This window comes from Motacilla alba, chromosome 3 (genome assembly GCF_015832195.1).
Source record: "Motacilla alba alba isolate MOTALB_02 chromosome 3, Motacilla_alba_V1.0_pri, whole genome shotgun sequence".
NCBI lineage: Eukaryota > Metazoa > Chordata > Aves > Passeriformes > Motacillidae > Motacilla > Motacilla alba.
In genome coordinates, this window is record NC_052018.1 from 31,457,878 (window position 1) to 31,476,364 (window position 18,487).

At 36.5% G+C, this 18,487-nt stretch overlaps 1 protein-coding gene across 6 annotated transcripts in view; it reads right to left on the reverse strand.

Moving 5' to 3' along the window:
- COL12A1 (collagen type XII alpha 1 chain) overlaps positions 1–18,487 on the reverse strand; it is a 100,463-nt gene that overhangs the window by 10,529 nt on the left and 71,447 nt on the right. For 5 of the 6 annotated variants that reach the window (XM_038130680.1, XM_038130681.1, XM_038130685.1 and 2 more), the window contains 13 exons: positions 17,970–18,008; positions 17,737–17,875; positions 15,479–15,621; positions 14,995–15,104; positions 9,983–10,132; positions 9,514–9,591; positions 8,844–8,930; positions 7,905–7,958; positions 7,292–7,387; positions 5,799–5,852; positions 4,841–4,894; positions 3,544–3,597; positions 2,367–2,438 (listed from right to left, as the gene is read on the reverse strand). In XM_038130680.1, coding sequence (XP_037986608.1) covers positions 2,367–2,438; positions 3,544–3,597; positions 4,841–4,894; positions 5,799–5,852; positions 7,292–7,387; positions 7,905–7,958; positions 8,844–8,930; positions 9,514–9,591; positions 9,983–10,132; positions 14,995–15,104; positions 15,479–15,621; positions 17,737–17,875; positions 17,970–18,008 — 1,130 coding nt within the window. Of the gene's footprint in view, positions 1–2,366; positions 2,439–3,543; positions 3,598–3,623; positions 4,659–4,840; positions 4,895–5,798; positions 5,853–7,291; positions 7,388–7,904; positions 7,959–8,843; positions 8,931–9,513; positions 9,592–9,982; positions 10,133–14,994; positions 15,105–15,478; positions 15,622–17,736; positions 17,876–17,969; positions 18,009–18,487 lie in introns of those variants that run through there. The other variant, XM_038130684.1, reaches the window with a different exon arrangement.

Consider the following 18,487-nt stretch of genomic DNA (forward strand, 5'->3'; position numbering starts at 1 on the left):
TTTAAATGCTTTGCATTTTTTCCCTGGAACTGTCTAAATCAACAAAGTCACAACCTGTCGTCAGAGAGTCTGTTTTATAAACAGGACAGCTCTACCTTAATACAACTTAGTCTGCCTACCCATCATTACTGTTTTCAGTCTCACACCTATTAAACAAGTACTGGAACTTTTCCTCTCTAATGGTCCAGCATCTTCTATTTCTCATTATATTTATTCATAGAAAACACATCTATTTCTTCTTGAACCAATATCCTCTTCTAGTTTAGTGAGTCTTCTTACTGGTGATGGTTGTTACCTTATGATATGTGTATGAATCACTTTGGAATTCTCACTCACTGACCAGACAGACAACAGATATTTTAGTCTCCTCTAGGATAGTCTGCATACAGTTCTCAGTAAATTACTAACTCATTTGTGTTCTTACGGTTCCTTTTTCAGTCATTTTGTTGCTACACTGGAAAAAACACCTAAGTTTCTCTTGGAGGTACTTGTAAGCAGACCAAAAAGCCAAATTTCCTATTTCCATGAAAATTCAGTTAACACTTCTAGGATTTACTTGTTCTCATATAAGTACACAGTGAGGCAGAGAAATGTTTACAGTGTGGTCTGCCTCAGCTTAGCACATTAGTGGTACTGAATACATCAGGAAGGAGCTCCAGCTGACCACATTCACTGGGAGTAACTTCAGAACACCAAAGCTGCTCATAATTTGCAGGTAACTGTATACCTTTTACCTGGAATGCAATATTCCTTGGTTTGCAGGGATCTTTCTCCTCACTTTTATTTAATTCTACTAGCAATACAGATTGATCAGGTAGAAGAAAAAACTGGCAGGATCTGGTGAAAAATTATTTATTCCTTGTATTTACTAGAGGCGAAGGGAAGCCTCATTATGTTTCTCTTCAGGCAGAATTATGATTCATGACAGTGTAAGTTGCATTTGGCTGTCAAGCTGCACCTTTGGCAGCTGTAATACTGCAAACAAAGGAAGGCCTTGAAATTCTGTCCACCAGGAATCTGATAAAACATCTGTACAAGGTACAAGCCAGAATTCCTGCTGGGATCTGTTCTAGAAACATTAGAAATGGTAAATATGATGCTCAGTGTCCCATTACAAGAAAGTGCAATAACTGCGGGGGAAAACATTTATTTCTAATTGAAAGAACTCTTAAGAATTAGAGTGCAGGAGAATTTAGACATGGTGCATGGACAGGAGTTGACTGCCTTGCTTTGCAAAAGCCTTTAAACTGGGCTTGTAGCCAGATTTCCTTCTGAACACATTATTTACCTACAGAAGATCTTTACTTCTGAACTGGGTCAGCTATCCATTGTCCCAGATGAAGGAAAAATCAGATACACCTGACAATTTTAAGCTCCCTTGTGAAGCACAGCACTTTTGTGTTCCAGCCATGTCTTTTCAACACATAACCAAGCACGAATATCCCATTAACAATATCTAAAGGCAGGAAAGCTTCAAGACTTTCCTAAGACACTCAGTGTCCTCTACTACAAGGAGAAATAGAATTTATAGTCTGGCAAACGCAGACTGAATTCAACGTGTGTATGACAAAATAACCCAGCTTCCACATGCTGCTGAGAGCTTCCACTTCTTGGCCATCAAGTTTCCCAGCCGCCCACTACATATTCTTTCAAATTATCCAGCTTTTTTAAATACAACTACACTGAGGCAGGATAGAAAATTCTAGATGACAGCCATATGTTATCCACAAGTAACGAATGACTTCTCATTTCACTTGCTGTCTCTGCTCCTGACTCAAGCATAACTTCTCCGAGATCCTATGAATGACTCTAATTAAATTTCCCCTGAAACTGTTGGGAGGAAGCACCTCCTGCTCTTTCTCCCTGTTCAGGAAGCACTTTAAAAGTTTGAATAGAACCCACAGAAACCACTCCTAAATAATTGTGAAATAACATTGTAAAAATAATGAAACATTTGCAAAACAGAACTGATTATGTAATATTATCAAAGATTGTCCACCTTCAGCAGTTTATCACTTTTTTACTACACACACATGCACTAGTGTAAAGACTTTACAATCATTTTGCTGACCTAGTTTTCCATGCTTATGCAGTGTAGGAATGACTATATGTCTTGGCACATAATAGCCTACGATCTTTTTAGTGGAAACCAGAGACCACAATTTCCAGCCCCAACTATTAAACTCAGCAAAATGGCATACTGTAAAAACAAAATTATTTTTAAAAAAGACTTGTGGGTTTAGGTCAGCTCCACTGTATTAACCACCATCATAAGTGCAAGACAACTATTTAAAGCAGCAGAAGTCTCGTGTTCATCAACAGACTGTAATTTTAAATTTGATACTCTAAGTGTATCATTATCTTACTGGTGTCCCACGATCTCCTGGTTTCCCTGGTTTTCCACTTGGACCAGCAACTCCTGGAACTCCTGGAGCACCCTGCAACAGAAGACATATAAAATGTACCGTGGAAACACACAATTGCCTAAGCGCTAATAAGAAATGTGTTATTGTGTTGAGTACAAAGAAATATTGAAAGTAGTTCCTATCAGGCTTTTTTCTGTTAGGTACATATCAGGCTTGAAATTTTTTTTATGGAATAAACAGTTTGTTTTTCCTTGGAAATATGCTCTTTTATGTAACGCCACCATTTAACTGACATTGTAGCACTGAAAGATGAAGAGGGTGTGTATATGTTTTTGGTATCATTCTTAATGACAGATTTCCAAAGCAGTACAAAATAGTTAGGCCTTCTAAGTTTGCTGAACAGATCTGTGATCCATGTAAAAATCCACAACAAGAAGACCAAAAGCCATTCTAGTGATACTAGATAAATATGAGAAATTAAAAGACCTGTATCAGATTACATGACAAAAGCTCATCTGCACATTCACAAAGGAACATGAGAAAGACAATTGTGGAGGCATGGGGCCAGCCCAAATAATACCCTGCCTTAGAGACTGCTGTCTATATATGTAATGCAAAGATGTGTTCTGTGTGCCTCTGCCTTCTGGAAATGCACCTTCCAACTTGCTATAGGTTGGACCTGGTGACATGGGGTTGCAGCAAATTGCCTATCTCAGGCTCTATGATCCAACATAGGCTTTTCTCTAACAGGCAGCTTCTTTTCTAGCATGGTCTCACAAAAAACAATGAAGCAGCTCTGTAAGAAAAGACTAATCCTCGAATACTCTTGTCAAGAAAAACTTGTATTAACAGTGTTTGTTTTCACCAGTGGACAAATAATAAGCTAATTGGTTTCAGAAGACCTAGCTATGCATTTCAAGATCATGGCTAAAGAACCAGATAAACTGGTTCTTCCCTTATTTACCCTGGTAGAAATCAGTTTCAAAACCACTGTTATGAACGTTTGTGAATGTATGCTTTGCCGAGCTCTCTGCTCGCCTTCTACCAAGAGTTTTTCAGACCCATTTAGGAGACTGAGCAAAGGATCATATTTGACAGAAATTGAAAATGTCAATGTGGCTCTCTCTTGGCTCAGGTCTCTTAATTCAGAGTATTTCAAAGACAAAATTATATTTACCGCTGGTCCTGGTGGGCCTCTGGGACCTGTGGGACCATCTTTTCCTGTGAAACCCTATTCAAAAACAAAAGCAAGATTAGAGAAGAGTGGCCTTTACAATTATATAATTGTATATATATGATTACTACTGGCATTACTTTTAAAACCTATCCACAGTACAAGTTATAAAACAGCTATCACAAATCATGGTGGAGAAGGCTATGGAACAAAGAGCTTCAGACATTTTAGATGTTCAGCTGCTGTTGATTAACTGAAAATGAAATCAATGTTTCCTAATATTTTTCAGAAAAAGAATCATTATTTTATACCAGAGGAGCAAAATCTCTCTTTTCACTGTTCTCTCATTCATGGCTTAACTGGACCATCAGAGGTTTATACTTAACTGGAGAGCCACCTCCCTCTCAGATATTTCCTCTGCAAGAATGAAGGCTGAGAAATCCCATTTCAGTAATCCAACATAGCATTCACAAGTTGATATTGATGGTCCATGTCCCACCAATCCAACAGTATCCTCTTTGGCAACTGGTTATTACACAGTCATCTATTTTCATTTCCAGATTGAATTCCCACTAAAGGACAGCTATAAATGCATATATCAGCTACTAATTTTGACTGTAAAGGCAAATAATTGCTTCAGTCATCTTATAGGTGATGTTCCACTGTGACAACAAAAGAGATTTACTTGACTCCAATTAGAAGAAAGGAATTGCAGCTCCACAATGAAATACCTGTGTACATGCCCTTCAATAGGAAGACATTTCAGAGTTCTCCATCCAAAGAAGCTCCTGACAGCTAAAGGTTTAGGGGCAAGCCTAACCTTCACAGTAAGTTTGACACATACACATTCCTTACCAATATGGCATCTCCCAGATGTTGAGATAAGCAGAGTTCCAAAGGGATCCCCTGTAGCAGCAACAGTGTGGGGAAGACAGCAGGGCTGAGTCCCTCAGCAGAGCCCTGCCTAGGGGACACACTGCTCTAAGGGTGAAGGCAGCTGAGAACCTAGTCAGGGGAGGGAGCAGGGCAATTTTTACAGAACCTATCTGGGGAATTTTTACAGAACCTATCCCCCTGTATGGGGAGGTTTTCACCCTTGATGTGTTTCCTGTGAAACCCTATTCTTTAGGGTTTCCTTTAGTAGAAGGAAACCCTTCTACTTTTGTGTATCCAGAAGGGATGCTGATAAAAGGGCTCCTCTTGAAAAAACATTAGAAATTTGAAAGAAGGAGAAAAATCCAACAACACACAAAAATGACATTACCTGGTCTTTTCAGAACATAAACTGAGGAAGCCTTACCCTTTCTCCTGGAGGTCCCACTGGTCCAGGTGGACCAGGTAAACCTGGTGTTCCCTGGAGGGAGAAAGAGTGAGAAATTGTATCCATGACAGAACAAACATCCCTGCTATGTCGTTCTATGTATCTCAAGTATCTACATTCTTCTGTCCTTTCTGTCTAATCTCATTGTACACTAACAGATAGCATTGCTTCCTACAGGACATTACTACTCCCTAAAAGTATACTACTCGGAGTATAAGGACTAATGAAACAGATAAAGAATACAAGGCTCTTGGCCCCATGACTGATCTTATCTGATATATAAAACTAAGTCCACAACAACATTTAAGCATTCCTCATGTAGTCTTTTTATCATCAGTAAAATTAAGAACAATATAGTAATCAAGGAATATTCATTATGCCATGACATGTGCAGATCAATGACCTTAGATTATCTATAAATTTGGCCAATTAAAAAAGACCTTAATTTTTTCTCCTCCTTGTCTGGTTTACAATACAGAAACCTGCAAGTAACTGAACTTAAATATTGGTTTTCTTCCTTCAGAAAACATACAATTAATGTCCCAAGGCCATTTGAATTCCAAAAGTAGAAAGTAATTAGGCGACATTGCTAAAGGGTGCAGCAAAGGTTCTGCAATCTTCATTTTAGGAAGACATTTAACTGCAAGTGGTCAGAAGACAACAGACCTTCCTGGGGAATTATCAGAGTACTTGTCCTAATCGAATGGTCTGTCATTGTGCATTCACAACTGTCCAGATGGACATTTGGCTTGACCAAGCACATCTGTTTTTTTCACGTTTGCTGTTTTGAATGGTTTACTATTACCTATATTTCAAATTTCTAGGTGTAAGATAACTGTGTTTCCAAAACTGCAGCCCAGGGAGGCATGAGAAGAGCCCATGAGGTTGCATCAGGAATTGTGCAAAATGACATCACCTTGTCTACGTGTCAACTTACCGATCGCCCTGGGAGTCCAGGCTGGCCAGCATCCCCTTTCATTCCCTGACGACCCTATAATTTTCACAAAGGATTACAGAATACATCATACTTCCAGGACACAAGGTGTAGGAGGATATAAAGAAGCAATTTGTTGCCTTTCACAGCTAGCTGGCCTTCCATATATGCTACAGCACTGTAGTATAAATGCACAGCCCAAACCCACATGAGCTAAACTAGACAAAACAATATTCATTTTTTACAGTGGCTTGCATGATAATCCAGCATTAACAACTGGTACTAACCAAAAAACTTGTAAACATAGACCGAGAACATGATTCGCAAGTGATAGGAAAAACTAAATTACATGACTCAAAAGTGCTCTAAACTCGTGTTAGCTAATAAGAAATTCCATGAATGTTGGTGTTTTCATTCTTCAGGCTTTTTCAAGTGAATTTGACAAATAAATGGCCTATTTGCATTACACATGTAAGAGGAATGTTTTTCCTTTCTTGCTCTTTGATACCTCTAGATATTCTTTAATAAATTTTTCCTCCCAGTGTATAACCAAAAAAAGCATGAAAATAATCTACACAGGGTAACAAAATCGTTCTACTTTGTCCTTACAAAACAGAAGGTGTTCCTATTGTCTATCTTAAAGCACATTTTGTTTTCCATTTCCCAAATTCCATTACAGATGGAGCAGGTAACCAATTTTCAAATGAAAAGTGACACAGCATGCAATTCGACATCACTTCTTCTTTCCATAGACTTTTACATTTTGATCAAAGACTTCATAAAAAAAATCTCCTGAATATATTAAAATTCAAGTTAATCCTAAATAGGGAACATCAGATATATATTCTTGCTTGTAGGGTGATTATTTATTGAAATATGGCAAAAGCAGCCTCAATACATTCACAAAGCAGAGTTATGCATGCAATCTTCAGTAAAAACCAGAACACAGTGAAACTTCATCAGTGTTACTAAGAATTACTCTGGTTTTAAAGGCATGCACATGCAATCAGGAATAGCATCTTGCTAAAATATGGATGCTGTAGCCAAGAAAACCTCTAGATACTGATTTAAGTCAGACAATAGAAGTTGAACATGAAGTCTGTGAAAAAGTCTTCAAAGTAATACTGCATGCTTAATTTTCCTGTACCACAGTTTGACAGTTTTGAGTCCTTAAATTGGAATGCCTAGCAACTCTACAGAAAAGCCATTAAGACTGACAACAGAGTAGCACAACTTACATCACTGCACTCAGACTTTGTCCCTTCATTAGAATCCCATAAGCACATGTAACATTCAGGACAGAAAATGCTATTTTATTAAAAGACTTGTTTCAGAAAGAGATGTGTTTCACAATGCTATTGCGTTGCAGGGACAAACAAATGCTCTGGCAAAACTGCCACCCTCTCCCCAAGACCACCCTCCCCATGGGCAGCTCTGGCTCCACACATACTGCCTGCTAATGGCACTCAAAAGGGACACTCAAAAGGGGCACTCACCGGTTCACCTGGGATTGACAGCCCATTGGGACCCTGTGGACCTGGGGGACCTTGAGGGCCCGGAGGACCTGTCTCACCACGAGGACCGGGTGGCCCCTTAAAACAGAAAATTAAAACAAATTTGTAAATGACAATGCCATCTGAAATCCATAACTGCAAAATCCTTTGGGCTAGACACTTAAGGCAAGGCAGAAGCCTGGAGACACATTTAATACTTCTGAACAGTGGAAATAGCTGTTCAAGAGGCATACTCTTTCATGAGCTATTCTCTGATTCTTGTTGGCAATCTCAGGCCAATACATGCCCTCTGGCAGTGCCAATTAGAAGTATTGCCATGTCCTCTGTACAGATGAGGTAACAATAATGCTGCAGAGTGTGTATTAACACTCTGATGTACATAATCCCAGTATCCTGATGTGTGGTCAATGCCTTTGAGGCTACATAGACTGTGATATATAGTGTCAAATAGATAGGCTGCACATAAGTAACATAAAGGCATATTTTCAACTAAATTTTTTATCTACATTCTTAGACTAAAACTAAGCATAAAAATTTTCAAACAGGTAAGCCTGTAGTAATATCATTATAGATGCATTTTGGGAAACATACTTACAGATGATCCAGTCAAACCCCTTTCACCTCTGGGACCTTTAGCACCTGGGCCACCCTAAATTGAGTATTTGGAAAGAAAAGGTATTTCATACACAGAAAACAAAGGTGCATAATACTTATGTGCATTATGAATTCTCTTTAACAAACTCTTAAGTGAAGCCCCAAAGTTTTGAAGAGTACAGATTGTACTGCTAAAAAGAGTAGTAGAAGGAAATATGCATCAAGAACTCAGGGAAACCACATCAGCTTCAGCCTTGCCAATTCAGCCCATGAAAAATTATTATTTTGATTTTTGTCTCTGCAGACATAAACTTCAATTTATATTTATCAAAAACTCTGAATACCTCTGTAGCAGACTACCAGACAACTTAACTGGGCTTTAGATTCTTCATGCAGCATTTTTGATAGTTTCAAAGTATGACTACTGGGCTGACTATAACTCCCTAATATTCAAAACAATTGACAGGACTATGTCCATTCCATAATTTAATATCTCTCCCCATTAAAAATAATTTATTTCCCTGACAGAGTAAAGAATCTTTCCTTGGAGTGAAATCTTGACTGTGTATTTAGGAAAAATATTTTTTCAGTCCATTAAAAATGTCCTGTACATGATGTGCAAGATACACCTGACAATTTAAAGTTCCCTTGTGAACAAAGCACAGAACTTTGTGCTGTGCCAATATTTCAGCCTATCAAACAATGAGCAGCTAATCTCAGTGATCATACTGGAAATATGGGAAAAGATCATACAAGCAAGTAGATGTGGTAGGAGCTGATGAAAAGGGGATGAATTACCATGTTGTTAAGGATATATTGACAGAAACTATGTCTCTGACTGACATTAGTTTTACCAAAGCACAGACCAACACAAAACTACTTCCATAAATTTAAAAATCAGAAAATTTTCTATTGTGAATTGTTACAGCTGGTAACTTACAGCTGGTCCAGGAGGTCCTGGAGGTCCCACACTGTCTTGAGTACAGGTACAAGCATTTGGAAGAGCTGGGCACTTTGCTTCATCTCTCTGAAAATTCAATCACAACTTATTACTGTCCTTTTAAAGAAATGTACTCAGTGGAAGAATGTTTTTCTGAAACAATAGCAAGAAGACTCTCTATTATCCTGTTTCCAAGTAAAACTCACAGCTAAACTGTGGTTTCCAAATGTTTCTACAGGATCTTTTATATTTTTAGCAGATTTTCTCTGTGAGCAATGCAAGGCATTAACAATAGAGGCATGAGCAAAATGTTGTTGTAGTATTTATATGGATTTGACAATCAGCTTGTGCTGACAAAGAATAGTTACTTTTTGAATGCCACTCCAAGAACAGATTAAATAAATAAATAAATTCCCTATTTATAATACCTAGAATTTGAAACATCACTGGAATACAAATTGACATTTTTTGCAAAATTTCTAAGGGACTCAATTCTAGCATTACAGCTTTACTGTCTCAGACACAACTTTGAAATAAGGTGCAGTTGACTGGCTGCTCTGACATCTGTGATTTAGATGTGTTGTCAGTACAAGGTTTAATAACAGCCTAATAATAATATTATTAAATTTACTGTCAATAACATTTTTCTGGATAGTTCATTTATACTTACCATAGAAGGGAGATCACAGCATCTATCTCTGCTAGTCCAAACTGGACTGCATACAATGTCAAAATTCTGGATTTCTAACTGTAAAAGAAAGTAATACTCTTGAAAGATCATTAAGTTAGATGTGTTCTTAAGTACGAAATCTATTGATATTATCATTAAAAATCACTTTTATTTCTAATGATAGAGTATCCACAGTATATGCACTCAATCACTATCAGCTCTCCCTATTTAAAGAAAAAAACTCCTGCTCTTGTTTGAATTTACCTGAGTGCGACTTCCAGCTACCACATTTTTGTTCTTGCAATTCTGCTAGAACGAGAAGCTGTAAAGACTAGACTGTCAGGTCTAATGACTTGACAGTACAGATGCTTGAAAGCTTTGGATGATGCAACAGTAGTTTTCCAACAATCCCTACTAGCTATCCTCAGAAAATGTCAAGGTCTTGCAAAAATTCATATTTCTTGCTTACTGTTGCTGATCTTCGGTCGCCTTTTAGAAGTTTCCCAAGTATTTCATAGCCATCAGTTGTGATATTGCCGGCCTCTTTAATTGGTTTTTCCATTATTTCACTGCAGTCAATGTAAATCTTCACATTTGATGAAGTAACAACAATATGGACCTGAAAAAAGTTTAACAAAATATTTAGACACGGCTCATGGGCACAGTTAATAGTATTTCAGATTCAATAGTACTATTTTAAATTTTATTCCTAGTAATCGTGCTTTACTTCCAACTGGTGGAAAAATTCAAACTCAGAAAAAGTCTAGGATATTTACAATGTCTTTAGAATGTATTGAAGGTCAATAAGGTGAACACACAAGCATAGCTAATACCATTGAATGTAACAGTTGAACTATTATTAACTAATTTAAAAGCTTGCCTTAATTTTTTTTTAAGATGGCATAAAAGTAAAAAAAAACAAAAGAACTTTTGAGAGGAAGTGAATATAAGCATTTCTTGTTCTCTTCTGATGCTGGGACCACACAAGATGTTTACAAGCCTGGAACTGCCCACTGGCTAACAGACTGTAGTTCTGAGAGTAGACTGTTTCAGACCCAAAGATACAGAGTTCAGTTTCCACAGATGACTCAACCAGAGGCATTAACTACATTGAGATCCAGGAAGTGACCAGAGAAGCCTGCCCAGAGCAAGACAAAATAATGGACGATGCAAGAGAAAATTTCCACAAAAGAAATCTAGTTACACAAACATGTGCCAAAACAAGGGGAAACAGGGAAAAGGAAGAGATTAGTTATTGGAAATAGAAGACACATAGGAGGGAGAAAAGAATGATTGTAATAGAGAGTAAGTTTACCAGGAGACAAGAATGAAGTGCTTGGGGGAAACATAGTAAACAATTAACAGAGGAACATACGAAACCTAAGCGAAGATTATCTTTCCAAACATTTATAGTTTGTATGGCAAATGTTACAAAAGTTAATTTTCGACATTTCTCTGAAAGCACAGAAAATATTTAGGGGTCTCTGAGAAATAAACAAGGGCCACTTGAGCATGTCTAATATGCAGTTGACGAAAGAGGATCTTCAGGCAAAAGAAAGTTTTCAGGGGCTTTATATACCTTACTGACAGCACATATTTCATATACATCATTATAATATCTATGTAATTGTTAAAGTATCAACACATTAGGATCAGGAGTAAAGAATCCCTGAAGTATGTGGGGTTTTTTAATATTCTCTTATCACAGCAACAGAAGCATGTTGCTATTTGATGACTGCTTTAAAAACTGGCACAAAGTTGAGAGACTCCCCTAAATGTTCTGAGTCAACAAGTGCCTGAACAATCTCCTGGGAATTTTTCCTTTTTTTTTCCATTTTGAATATTTTCCCATGCAGACTTGTCTCCAAGGCATCAGGACAGCTTAACTAAAACTCTTTTAAAATTATGTGCTTACACTTTATATCTCAGTGCGGTGTATACAAGTGAGGATTTTAATTAAAATTCCCAACTGTATTCATTGAACAAATAATAATAATAAAAAATTATTACTGCATCATCCAGTTTAAACACATCACAGATGTAATTTACTAGCTCTGAAAGGTACCTAATATGCAAGTCTTTCTACTGGAATGTTAAGTATTTGTCACAACTTAAATGAAATAAAACACATTGCATAGCAAATATAGACTATTATATTTTCATTAGCACAAAAAAAAAACAATTTAGTAAAGGTAAATCTACATCAGAATGTTGAATAATGAGATCAGCTTGAAAAGGTTCAAATAGGAGTAACTGCTGAGCATCACCTATCCATCCAAAGAAGAAGCAATCCCAACAATCAAAAATAAGGAGAACTCTCCCAAGTCATTGACTCAGTCACTTAAACACTTAAATCACTGCCAGATCTGCATTCCAGCCTGAATCTCATGACCTAGGCAATAAATCTAATTAAATGAGGCATCTGGTGTTTACAGTAAATAACACGTCTCTGTATTCAACTCCAACACATTTTGTTTTCAACAGTTTCTAACACACCAACATGAAGAGTCTGCTCTGATTAGTTCTGACTATTTATTTAATTTATGACATTTTAGGAAAGAAAACATACTTTAATTTTTCTCTCCAGCTGCTTTATAAGATAAAGTCTGATGGTATTCTGCTCTGCTGCTAAGTGAATTGCATCAATAAGCCAAGCAAACTAATTTCCTATAAGTATATCAGCAGAAAGATATACACTGATTATCTAATTTCCTCTTGCTAACTACTGCAAAATGGCAAGCTACAAGTCTAGTGTGGTAAGAATAAGAAAGTAGAAGCTGTCTGTCTCTCCAAAACATCAGTTAGAAATTTAATGACTGTCTCAGGCAGTCAGAATTTTTCCTATGGAACTTGCCAGATTCAACAGCTTCCACCATGGCTCTGCTACACAGAGTGTTCAAGTATGCCAAAGTAAATTTCCCCACAGTTAGGTGTAGTTAACTGTGATTCAGTGAATAAGCCAGTAAGTCATCAAATGAAAGCCACAAAAATGTTTAGTATTTTGGAAAACCTCTCCTTGAATTGTAAAGATTTGTCATTTCTTTGAAACTGGACAGTAGGAGAAATTTCAAATGTACCTTTAGAAATGTGTTAATCTTACTTTCCTTCCTTCATCCATCTGTAACTACTGCTGTCCATTATTAGGAGCTAATCAACACAGCGGATGCATAAGGCTTTCCCAGCAGGTGGGCTAAGGAAGCCCATTATACCATCATTAACAACCTGACTGAGATAGCAATTTTAGTAATCATCTGAAGAGAAGCCAGAAAAGTCATCTTAGTTTCATGGTGAAAAATCCCTAATGTAGCTCTAAACCAAGGCTCTTCCAGCTACCTTAAATATTATCAAAATCTGAACTTTTGATTCCTTTGTGGGGAAAAAAAAGACAGGGAATTACACATTGCATTAAGTAAATGAGAATTTTTTTCTTAGGAAATAGTCTCTTCAGCAAGAATTCATAATTATAAAGCTTTAAGATAATTTGCAAATCACTGCTACTCCTGTTTATTTTTTGGCATCTTAGGATCACTTTCTCTCCATATGTATTAGTGTATTTAACTATTAAAATGATATAAAATATTTTATTTTTATTGGTCCTGTAATTTTTAATTTATTTTTTTTTTACTATCAAATGTAATGGGCAATTTTACATAACTTCCAATTTCTGGAAGCTAGTGAGTGGCACAGGTTTTTCCCCATTTGCTCTGATAAATGAGCAGAACATCACTGTAAGGGCTGTCAGATAAGTTTGATCAATTCTATCACATTTAGAGAAACTATAAGGGAAAACATGATTCTAAACATCGACTAAATTAGCAACAGATATTTAAAACAGACTGCTGGCAGTACAGCATGTGGAGAGTTCCACACCAGACCTGAAAAAGTGTCAGTTCTCACAGTGAGCTCTAAAATGAGGCATGCTACATACTGCTTTGCATCTAAACAGTACTTGGGGATAACTCAACCATCCTACCAAAACAAGACACATCCTTGCCTTTACTGATAATTTTTCTCACTCCAGTAGATTCACATTTGCTTAAAATTGTGTTGTTCTACCAAGCTATTAAAAAAAAAAAAAAAAAGCAGAAGTCAAAGACAAAATAAAGGCTGCTAAATGTAGGTATGATCCAAAGTTAGTCATAACTATCAGCTACAAAATCAATGACATAAACATTTCTTCATATAGTCAAAAATAATCAGGCCTAAACTCTAAACTAACCAGGCATAAATTCTAAAACAAGAATAACAGGATATAATATAAGACCAGTTTGGGAAGTTACTCTAAATTCTGAGGAAACCAATAGCTTTTATAGTACTGTGTTATTTTCATAATCACCTGTTTTTTAAACAGATGAAGTCACAAAACATTATAATGCTGGCACCAGTTATCTTTACTGACTTTCAATGTAGCAAAGTTCAGTTGACAATTTGGCCTCCAGTATCTGGAAGCTGACAGAGGCAACCCCTTATCAGTATCCTCAAAGGAATGCTGGTAGTGACAAGTCACGCAGAAGATGGTATCATAAAGAAAACAAATGCTATACTCAAGCCATATTTAGTCATCAGATGAAAACTTAACTAAATAGAAGGGAGATAAATGAAAACATAAGAATGTGCATTTCAGCTAACCAAAAAGTATTGCAATTTCAACTCACTTTCTTGCCCTAAACATATATACTTAACACAGCAAGAAAACAGTTTTAAAATATTTTTAAGTGTAGCCTGAGTCAAGCACTTCCTGATGACTAGAGGTAAGTAAGCTTGGGAACATCAAATTTTCATAACTTGGTGCACAAAATTAGAAAAGCAAGCACAGAACTATGACAAGTGAAAGCCCATGCAGCAACATGTAAAGATTTCACTAGCCATTTCATCAATTCACAAACTGTAAGTTTCATTCTAAATTATAACGTGACCTTCTAAGGGTTCTCTCTCCTTCTTGTTGCTTCCTCACTTAACATGACATTGGAATATTTTAAGCCCAGTGTTTGTAAGAAAAAAAAATCATACTTATGAAATGTATTATATTTGTTAAACATACAAATCTTATTCAATGTGTTATTTACCTCCCAACACTGGTTCCCTGCCTACTCACTTTCTCTGGCTGTATCTTCCTCTGATCTGAATGATTTCAAATCATTACACTCCCATGCAATCTTTTCTCACCACAACTTCCTTTCCTTTTTTTCTTCCACTTTAACTTTTATTCTTCCTCTTTCATGTGGCAGGAACCAGGCTACAATTTCATCTTCAGATATATCCTTCCCTTGTATAATCTTAACAAATTTTTGACAAATCTCACATTGATTCAGAGACCCATAACTTCAGAGATCTTGTTTTACATGATCTGCAGATCCTTATGTCAACTTAAAATACTATCCAAAAACCAGGTACAGTCACCTGACAGTGACTTGTGCTTGGCTTTCTTCTATTTAAAAGAACAGTACTTCAGAAAACAACACCATAATTTCAACCCTTTACCTTATGGAAGCTTCCATAGAAGATTTTCTTTACATCATCATTATCAAAGGTTATGGTTTGAACCTCTCCTCTTGCATCCTTGTTGAAGAATGACAGCACTTTGCTGGCAGCTGCAACAAATAAAAATAACCCATTTCATTTCATACATACTACTGAAACCACCATACTAATACAACCTTATAGATAAAATCTAGTTTATCCCTTATTTGGGTAAACACAAATCATAGGTGATCCTAATGACCTGTAAGGATAGAGATGTACTTTCCTTTGATTTTAGAGTTAATACTAAAGTTGAAATGCAGTTTAGATTAATTATTCTTATTTGAACTATAAATGTACAAAGTTTTAAAAAATTTCTTAAAACTAAAAATGTATAATCCTTTTATCATGTAGAAATGTTTTGGGTTTGGAAATCTTTGGTAAGACCACATGCAAAGTAATATAATGTGTAACTTCTCTATGCAATAAGTATAATCATCCTTACGATCAAGCACAACTCCAACTTGTGGTTTGTAATCTCTGTCTGTAATCTGCCAAATTGCAAAAGGCTCATTGGGGGATTCAGGCAGAAGACGGAATAACAGAATGATAGTGTACGCCTGTGGCAGCCCCTCCGGGTGAATCTCCCTGGTAAGACAATATAAAGACATTTTTTCACACGGAAACACATGACGAAAATAAGATCATCATCATTTGCTCTTTTTCAAAGAAAAGACACAAGAGTAACTGGGAAAACAGAGTGTTTCGTTGAATAGAGCATTTTAACTACTCTCTCAAATAGAAAAAAAAACATTGTGATATAAAAACACTGTGATTTGTTAAGAGGAACTCACAGCCTGTCTTCAATTGGTCCCAGCACCACAATTAGAGAGGATGCCAGAATATGACCAAGAACTCTTGGGTATGTATTCTTGTGGCAAAATTCTGCATAAACTACACATGTTTTAAATTCCTTGTTGATAAGTACAGAAAAAAAAAAAAAGACTACAGCTTTATTCATTTTTTTCATCTGGCCTGCTTCAGTCAGGCAACAGCATTTAACTATTGTTGTTGCCCTTCAGGCACAGATACCGTGATGGAATATTTAATGTTTTCTTTGCATTTGGGCTCCAGCTCATTCTTTAGTGGCTCAGGTTTAAATTTGTGATATTTGGACTATTACACATTAAATAAGCAGAGAGCCAAAAGTACATAAAAACATGCATGAAACGGCCTCCAGAATTTTCTGTAGGGGACAGGAGGGAATGCAGGAAGAGAATGGCAAGAAAAGAGGTGATCACTGCTTCTCCTTAACCATTATAATGGAGCTCAGAAGGAGATTCAGTCACATGAACATCAACATAAAAACCTTAAATTAAAAGAGGAGGTGCTTTGTATGCTGGACAAAGCTTATGAACCCATACAATTAGGAACACTGCAGTAAAAACCACATCACTAAGTCAACAACATCACAGTGCAAGAATTCAAATATTAAAGTAGATATAGCAAAATAATTTATAATTTGGATAACTAGTTATTTCAGATATGGAAACAACTATGCCACTAAGATCAGTATGAGTTTATTGCTTTGCTGACTCAGTCTAGAGTTTTATTTTCTGGATTCTTATGAAAAGTAAGTGCCCAGAATACTCTGGCAAGTCTATTCCACCTCTTTAGCAGACATTAGACTATGTACCACAACATTTCTAAAAACATGAAATAAATATGAGGCCTATCTTTGTATTTTCATCAGCTTATCCTAAATGCAATATCTATCAATGCAGAAGAGTTGCAAAACTGGGATTATCTGTATTTCCCTAGACAGCAAAAATCCATGCTGTCAGAGACCTAGCATCCCTACAGGTATTAATGGCATGCCAATGAACTTAAAAACCCTCAAGACCTCCACTTTTAAAGCTGTGATCTCAGAAGGCTAGCAAAAATAAATTATTTCTTCATAAACTTCAGCTTCTGTGCTTGTGATCTTATCTTTACCCACTCTGGCAGAATTGCAGATGATTTCAAAGGCTTCCATGAAAAGAAAACTAAATTTTCCTAAATTTAATGGGAACAATGGGCTATTTTAGGCATCTCCTCTGAACCAGAATAACCTTTTTTGAAATTTGCTTAAATAGATGGGAGAGAAAACAATTTAAGAGAAAAAAAAAAAAAAAGGGAGAAAGGTACTGCTGCACTTCCAGTAAAACTAACTGCTAAGTAAGTCCTTTTTTCCTTTGGGAAAAATGTTGGCAAGAATAACCATCATATTGCCCATCCATAACCAAGCTCTAAGACCACAGGCCCTTGAAAACTCTGCCAAGTCAAGTAGAAGAGAAACTACCCTAATTCAATGGCATCAATGTGCTGCCTACTGCAGTAAGGAACAATGCTTCTGGAAAAAGTGATGCTAATCCCTCCATATTGAAACCATTTCTGTCCAGCAACATGGAATTCATTGTACTAAGGAGGTTGTTGTTCAACTGCCTAGGTATAAACTGTGGATTATATGCAACTTGAATGGTTAAGAAGCATAATCTCAAAGAAAAATAAGCAACTAGATTAATAGTGAACTGTGATTGCAGCGGAAGAAGTAGATTAGCATTTAATGAAAAAAATGATAGATGTTCTTCAGAGTGTATTTCTTGAAGCTCAGTAAAAAGAACATTAAATTAATGCATCTTCCATAACACATATGCTATATAAAAACTCTGTTAATCCTTCATCACCTGGTCACCCTAAATAGAAGTCTTGAAGTTTACTTACCGTATTGGCTGGCTAACAAAGGCATTTTTGTGGAGTCTATATGCTACATAGCTTGGGAAAGAGCCTGATTCCAGTGAAACTCCTTGTACAGAAGCAAAATGCTTCTCTGTTAGATTGTATGATTCCAGCATCTTGAAACCTTTAAGTCCAGAAAGAAAATTAAAAATAAGAAACACTGTAGAGTTGAAAAAGACACAAATGAACCTATGCCAGAATATTAGACAATGACTTACCAGGTGAAGTGTATCCATCCAAGTAAATAAGGGGACAAGCTGAAAGATATGAAACAATATATAATTCAAAATTGCTAAGCCTAACAGGATATGAACATATGTATACTTCAGAAAGTTTTATTACCAAGAAGTCTATGCCATTATTAATTCTGAGACAGTCTTTGTTACATTTGTCACACTGTGTCCTGTGGTAGATGTAATGTCAAAATCTCTACTCATACTTTTAGTAGGGTATTTCTACTCTGACAAATCGTATGGAATGACAAATGAACCCCAAATTTTTTAAGATTATAATTCATAAGAAGAAAGGAGGTCAATGACACAGTCTTTCCATTAATATTTAAAGCATGAGTCAAGCTGCATAATAGCTGTCAGATTCTCAAGAAATAACTGCAAATTTATGTGGCTCCTCAGGAGCCAGCAGATGAGGCAGTTAGGGAACATGCAGTTGCACATGACAGGCCTGAGAATTTCTTACTTTTGCCATAGAAGGATTTCACTTGAATAAACAACTGAGC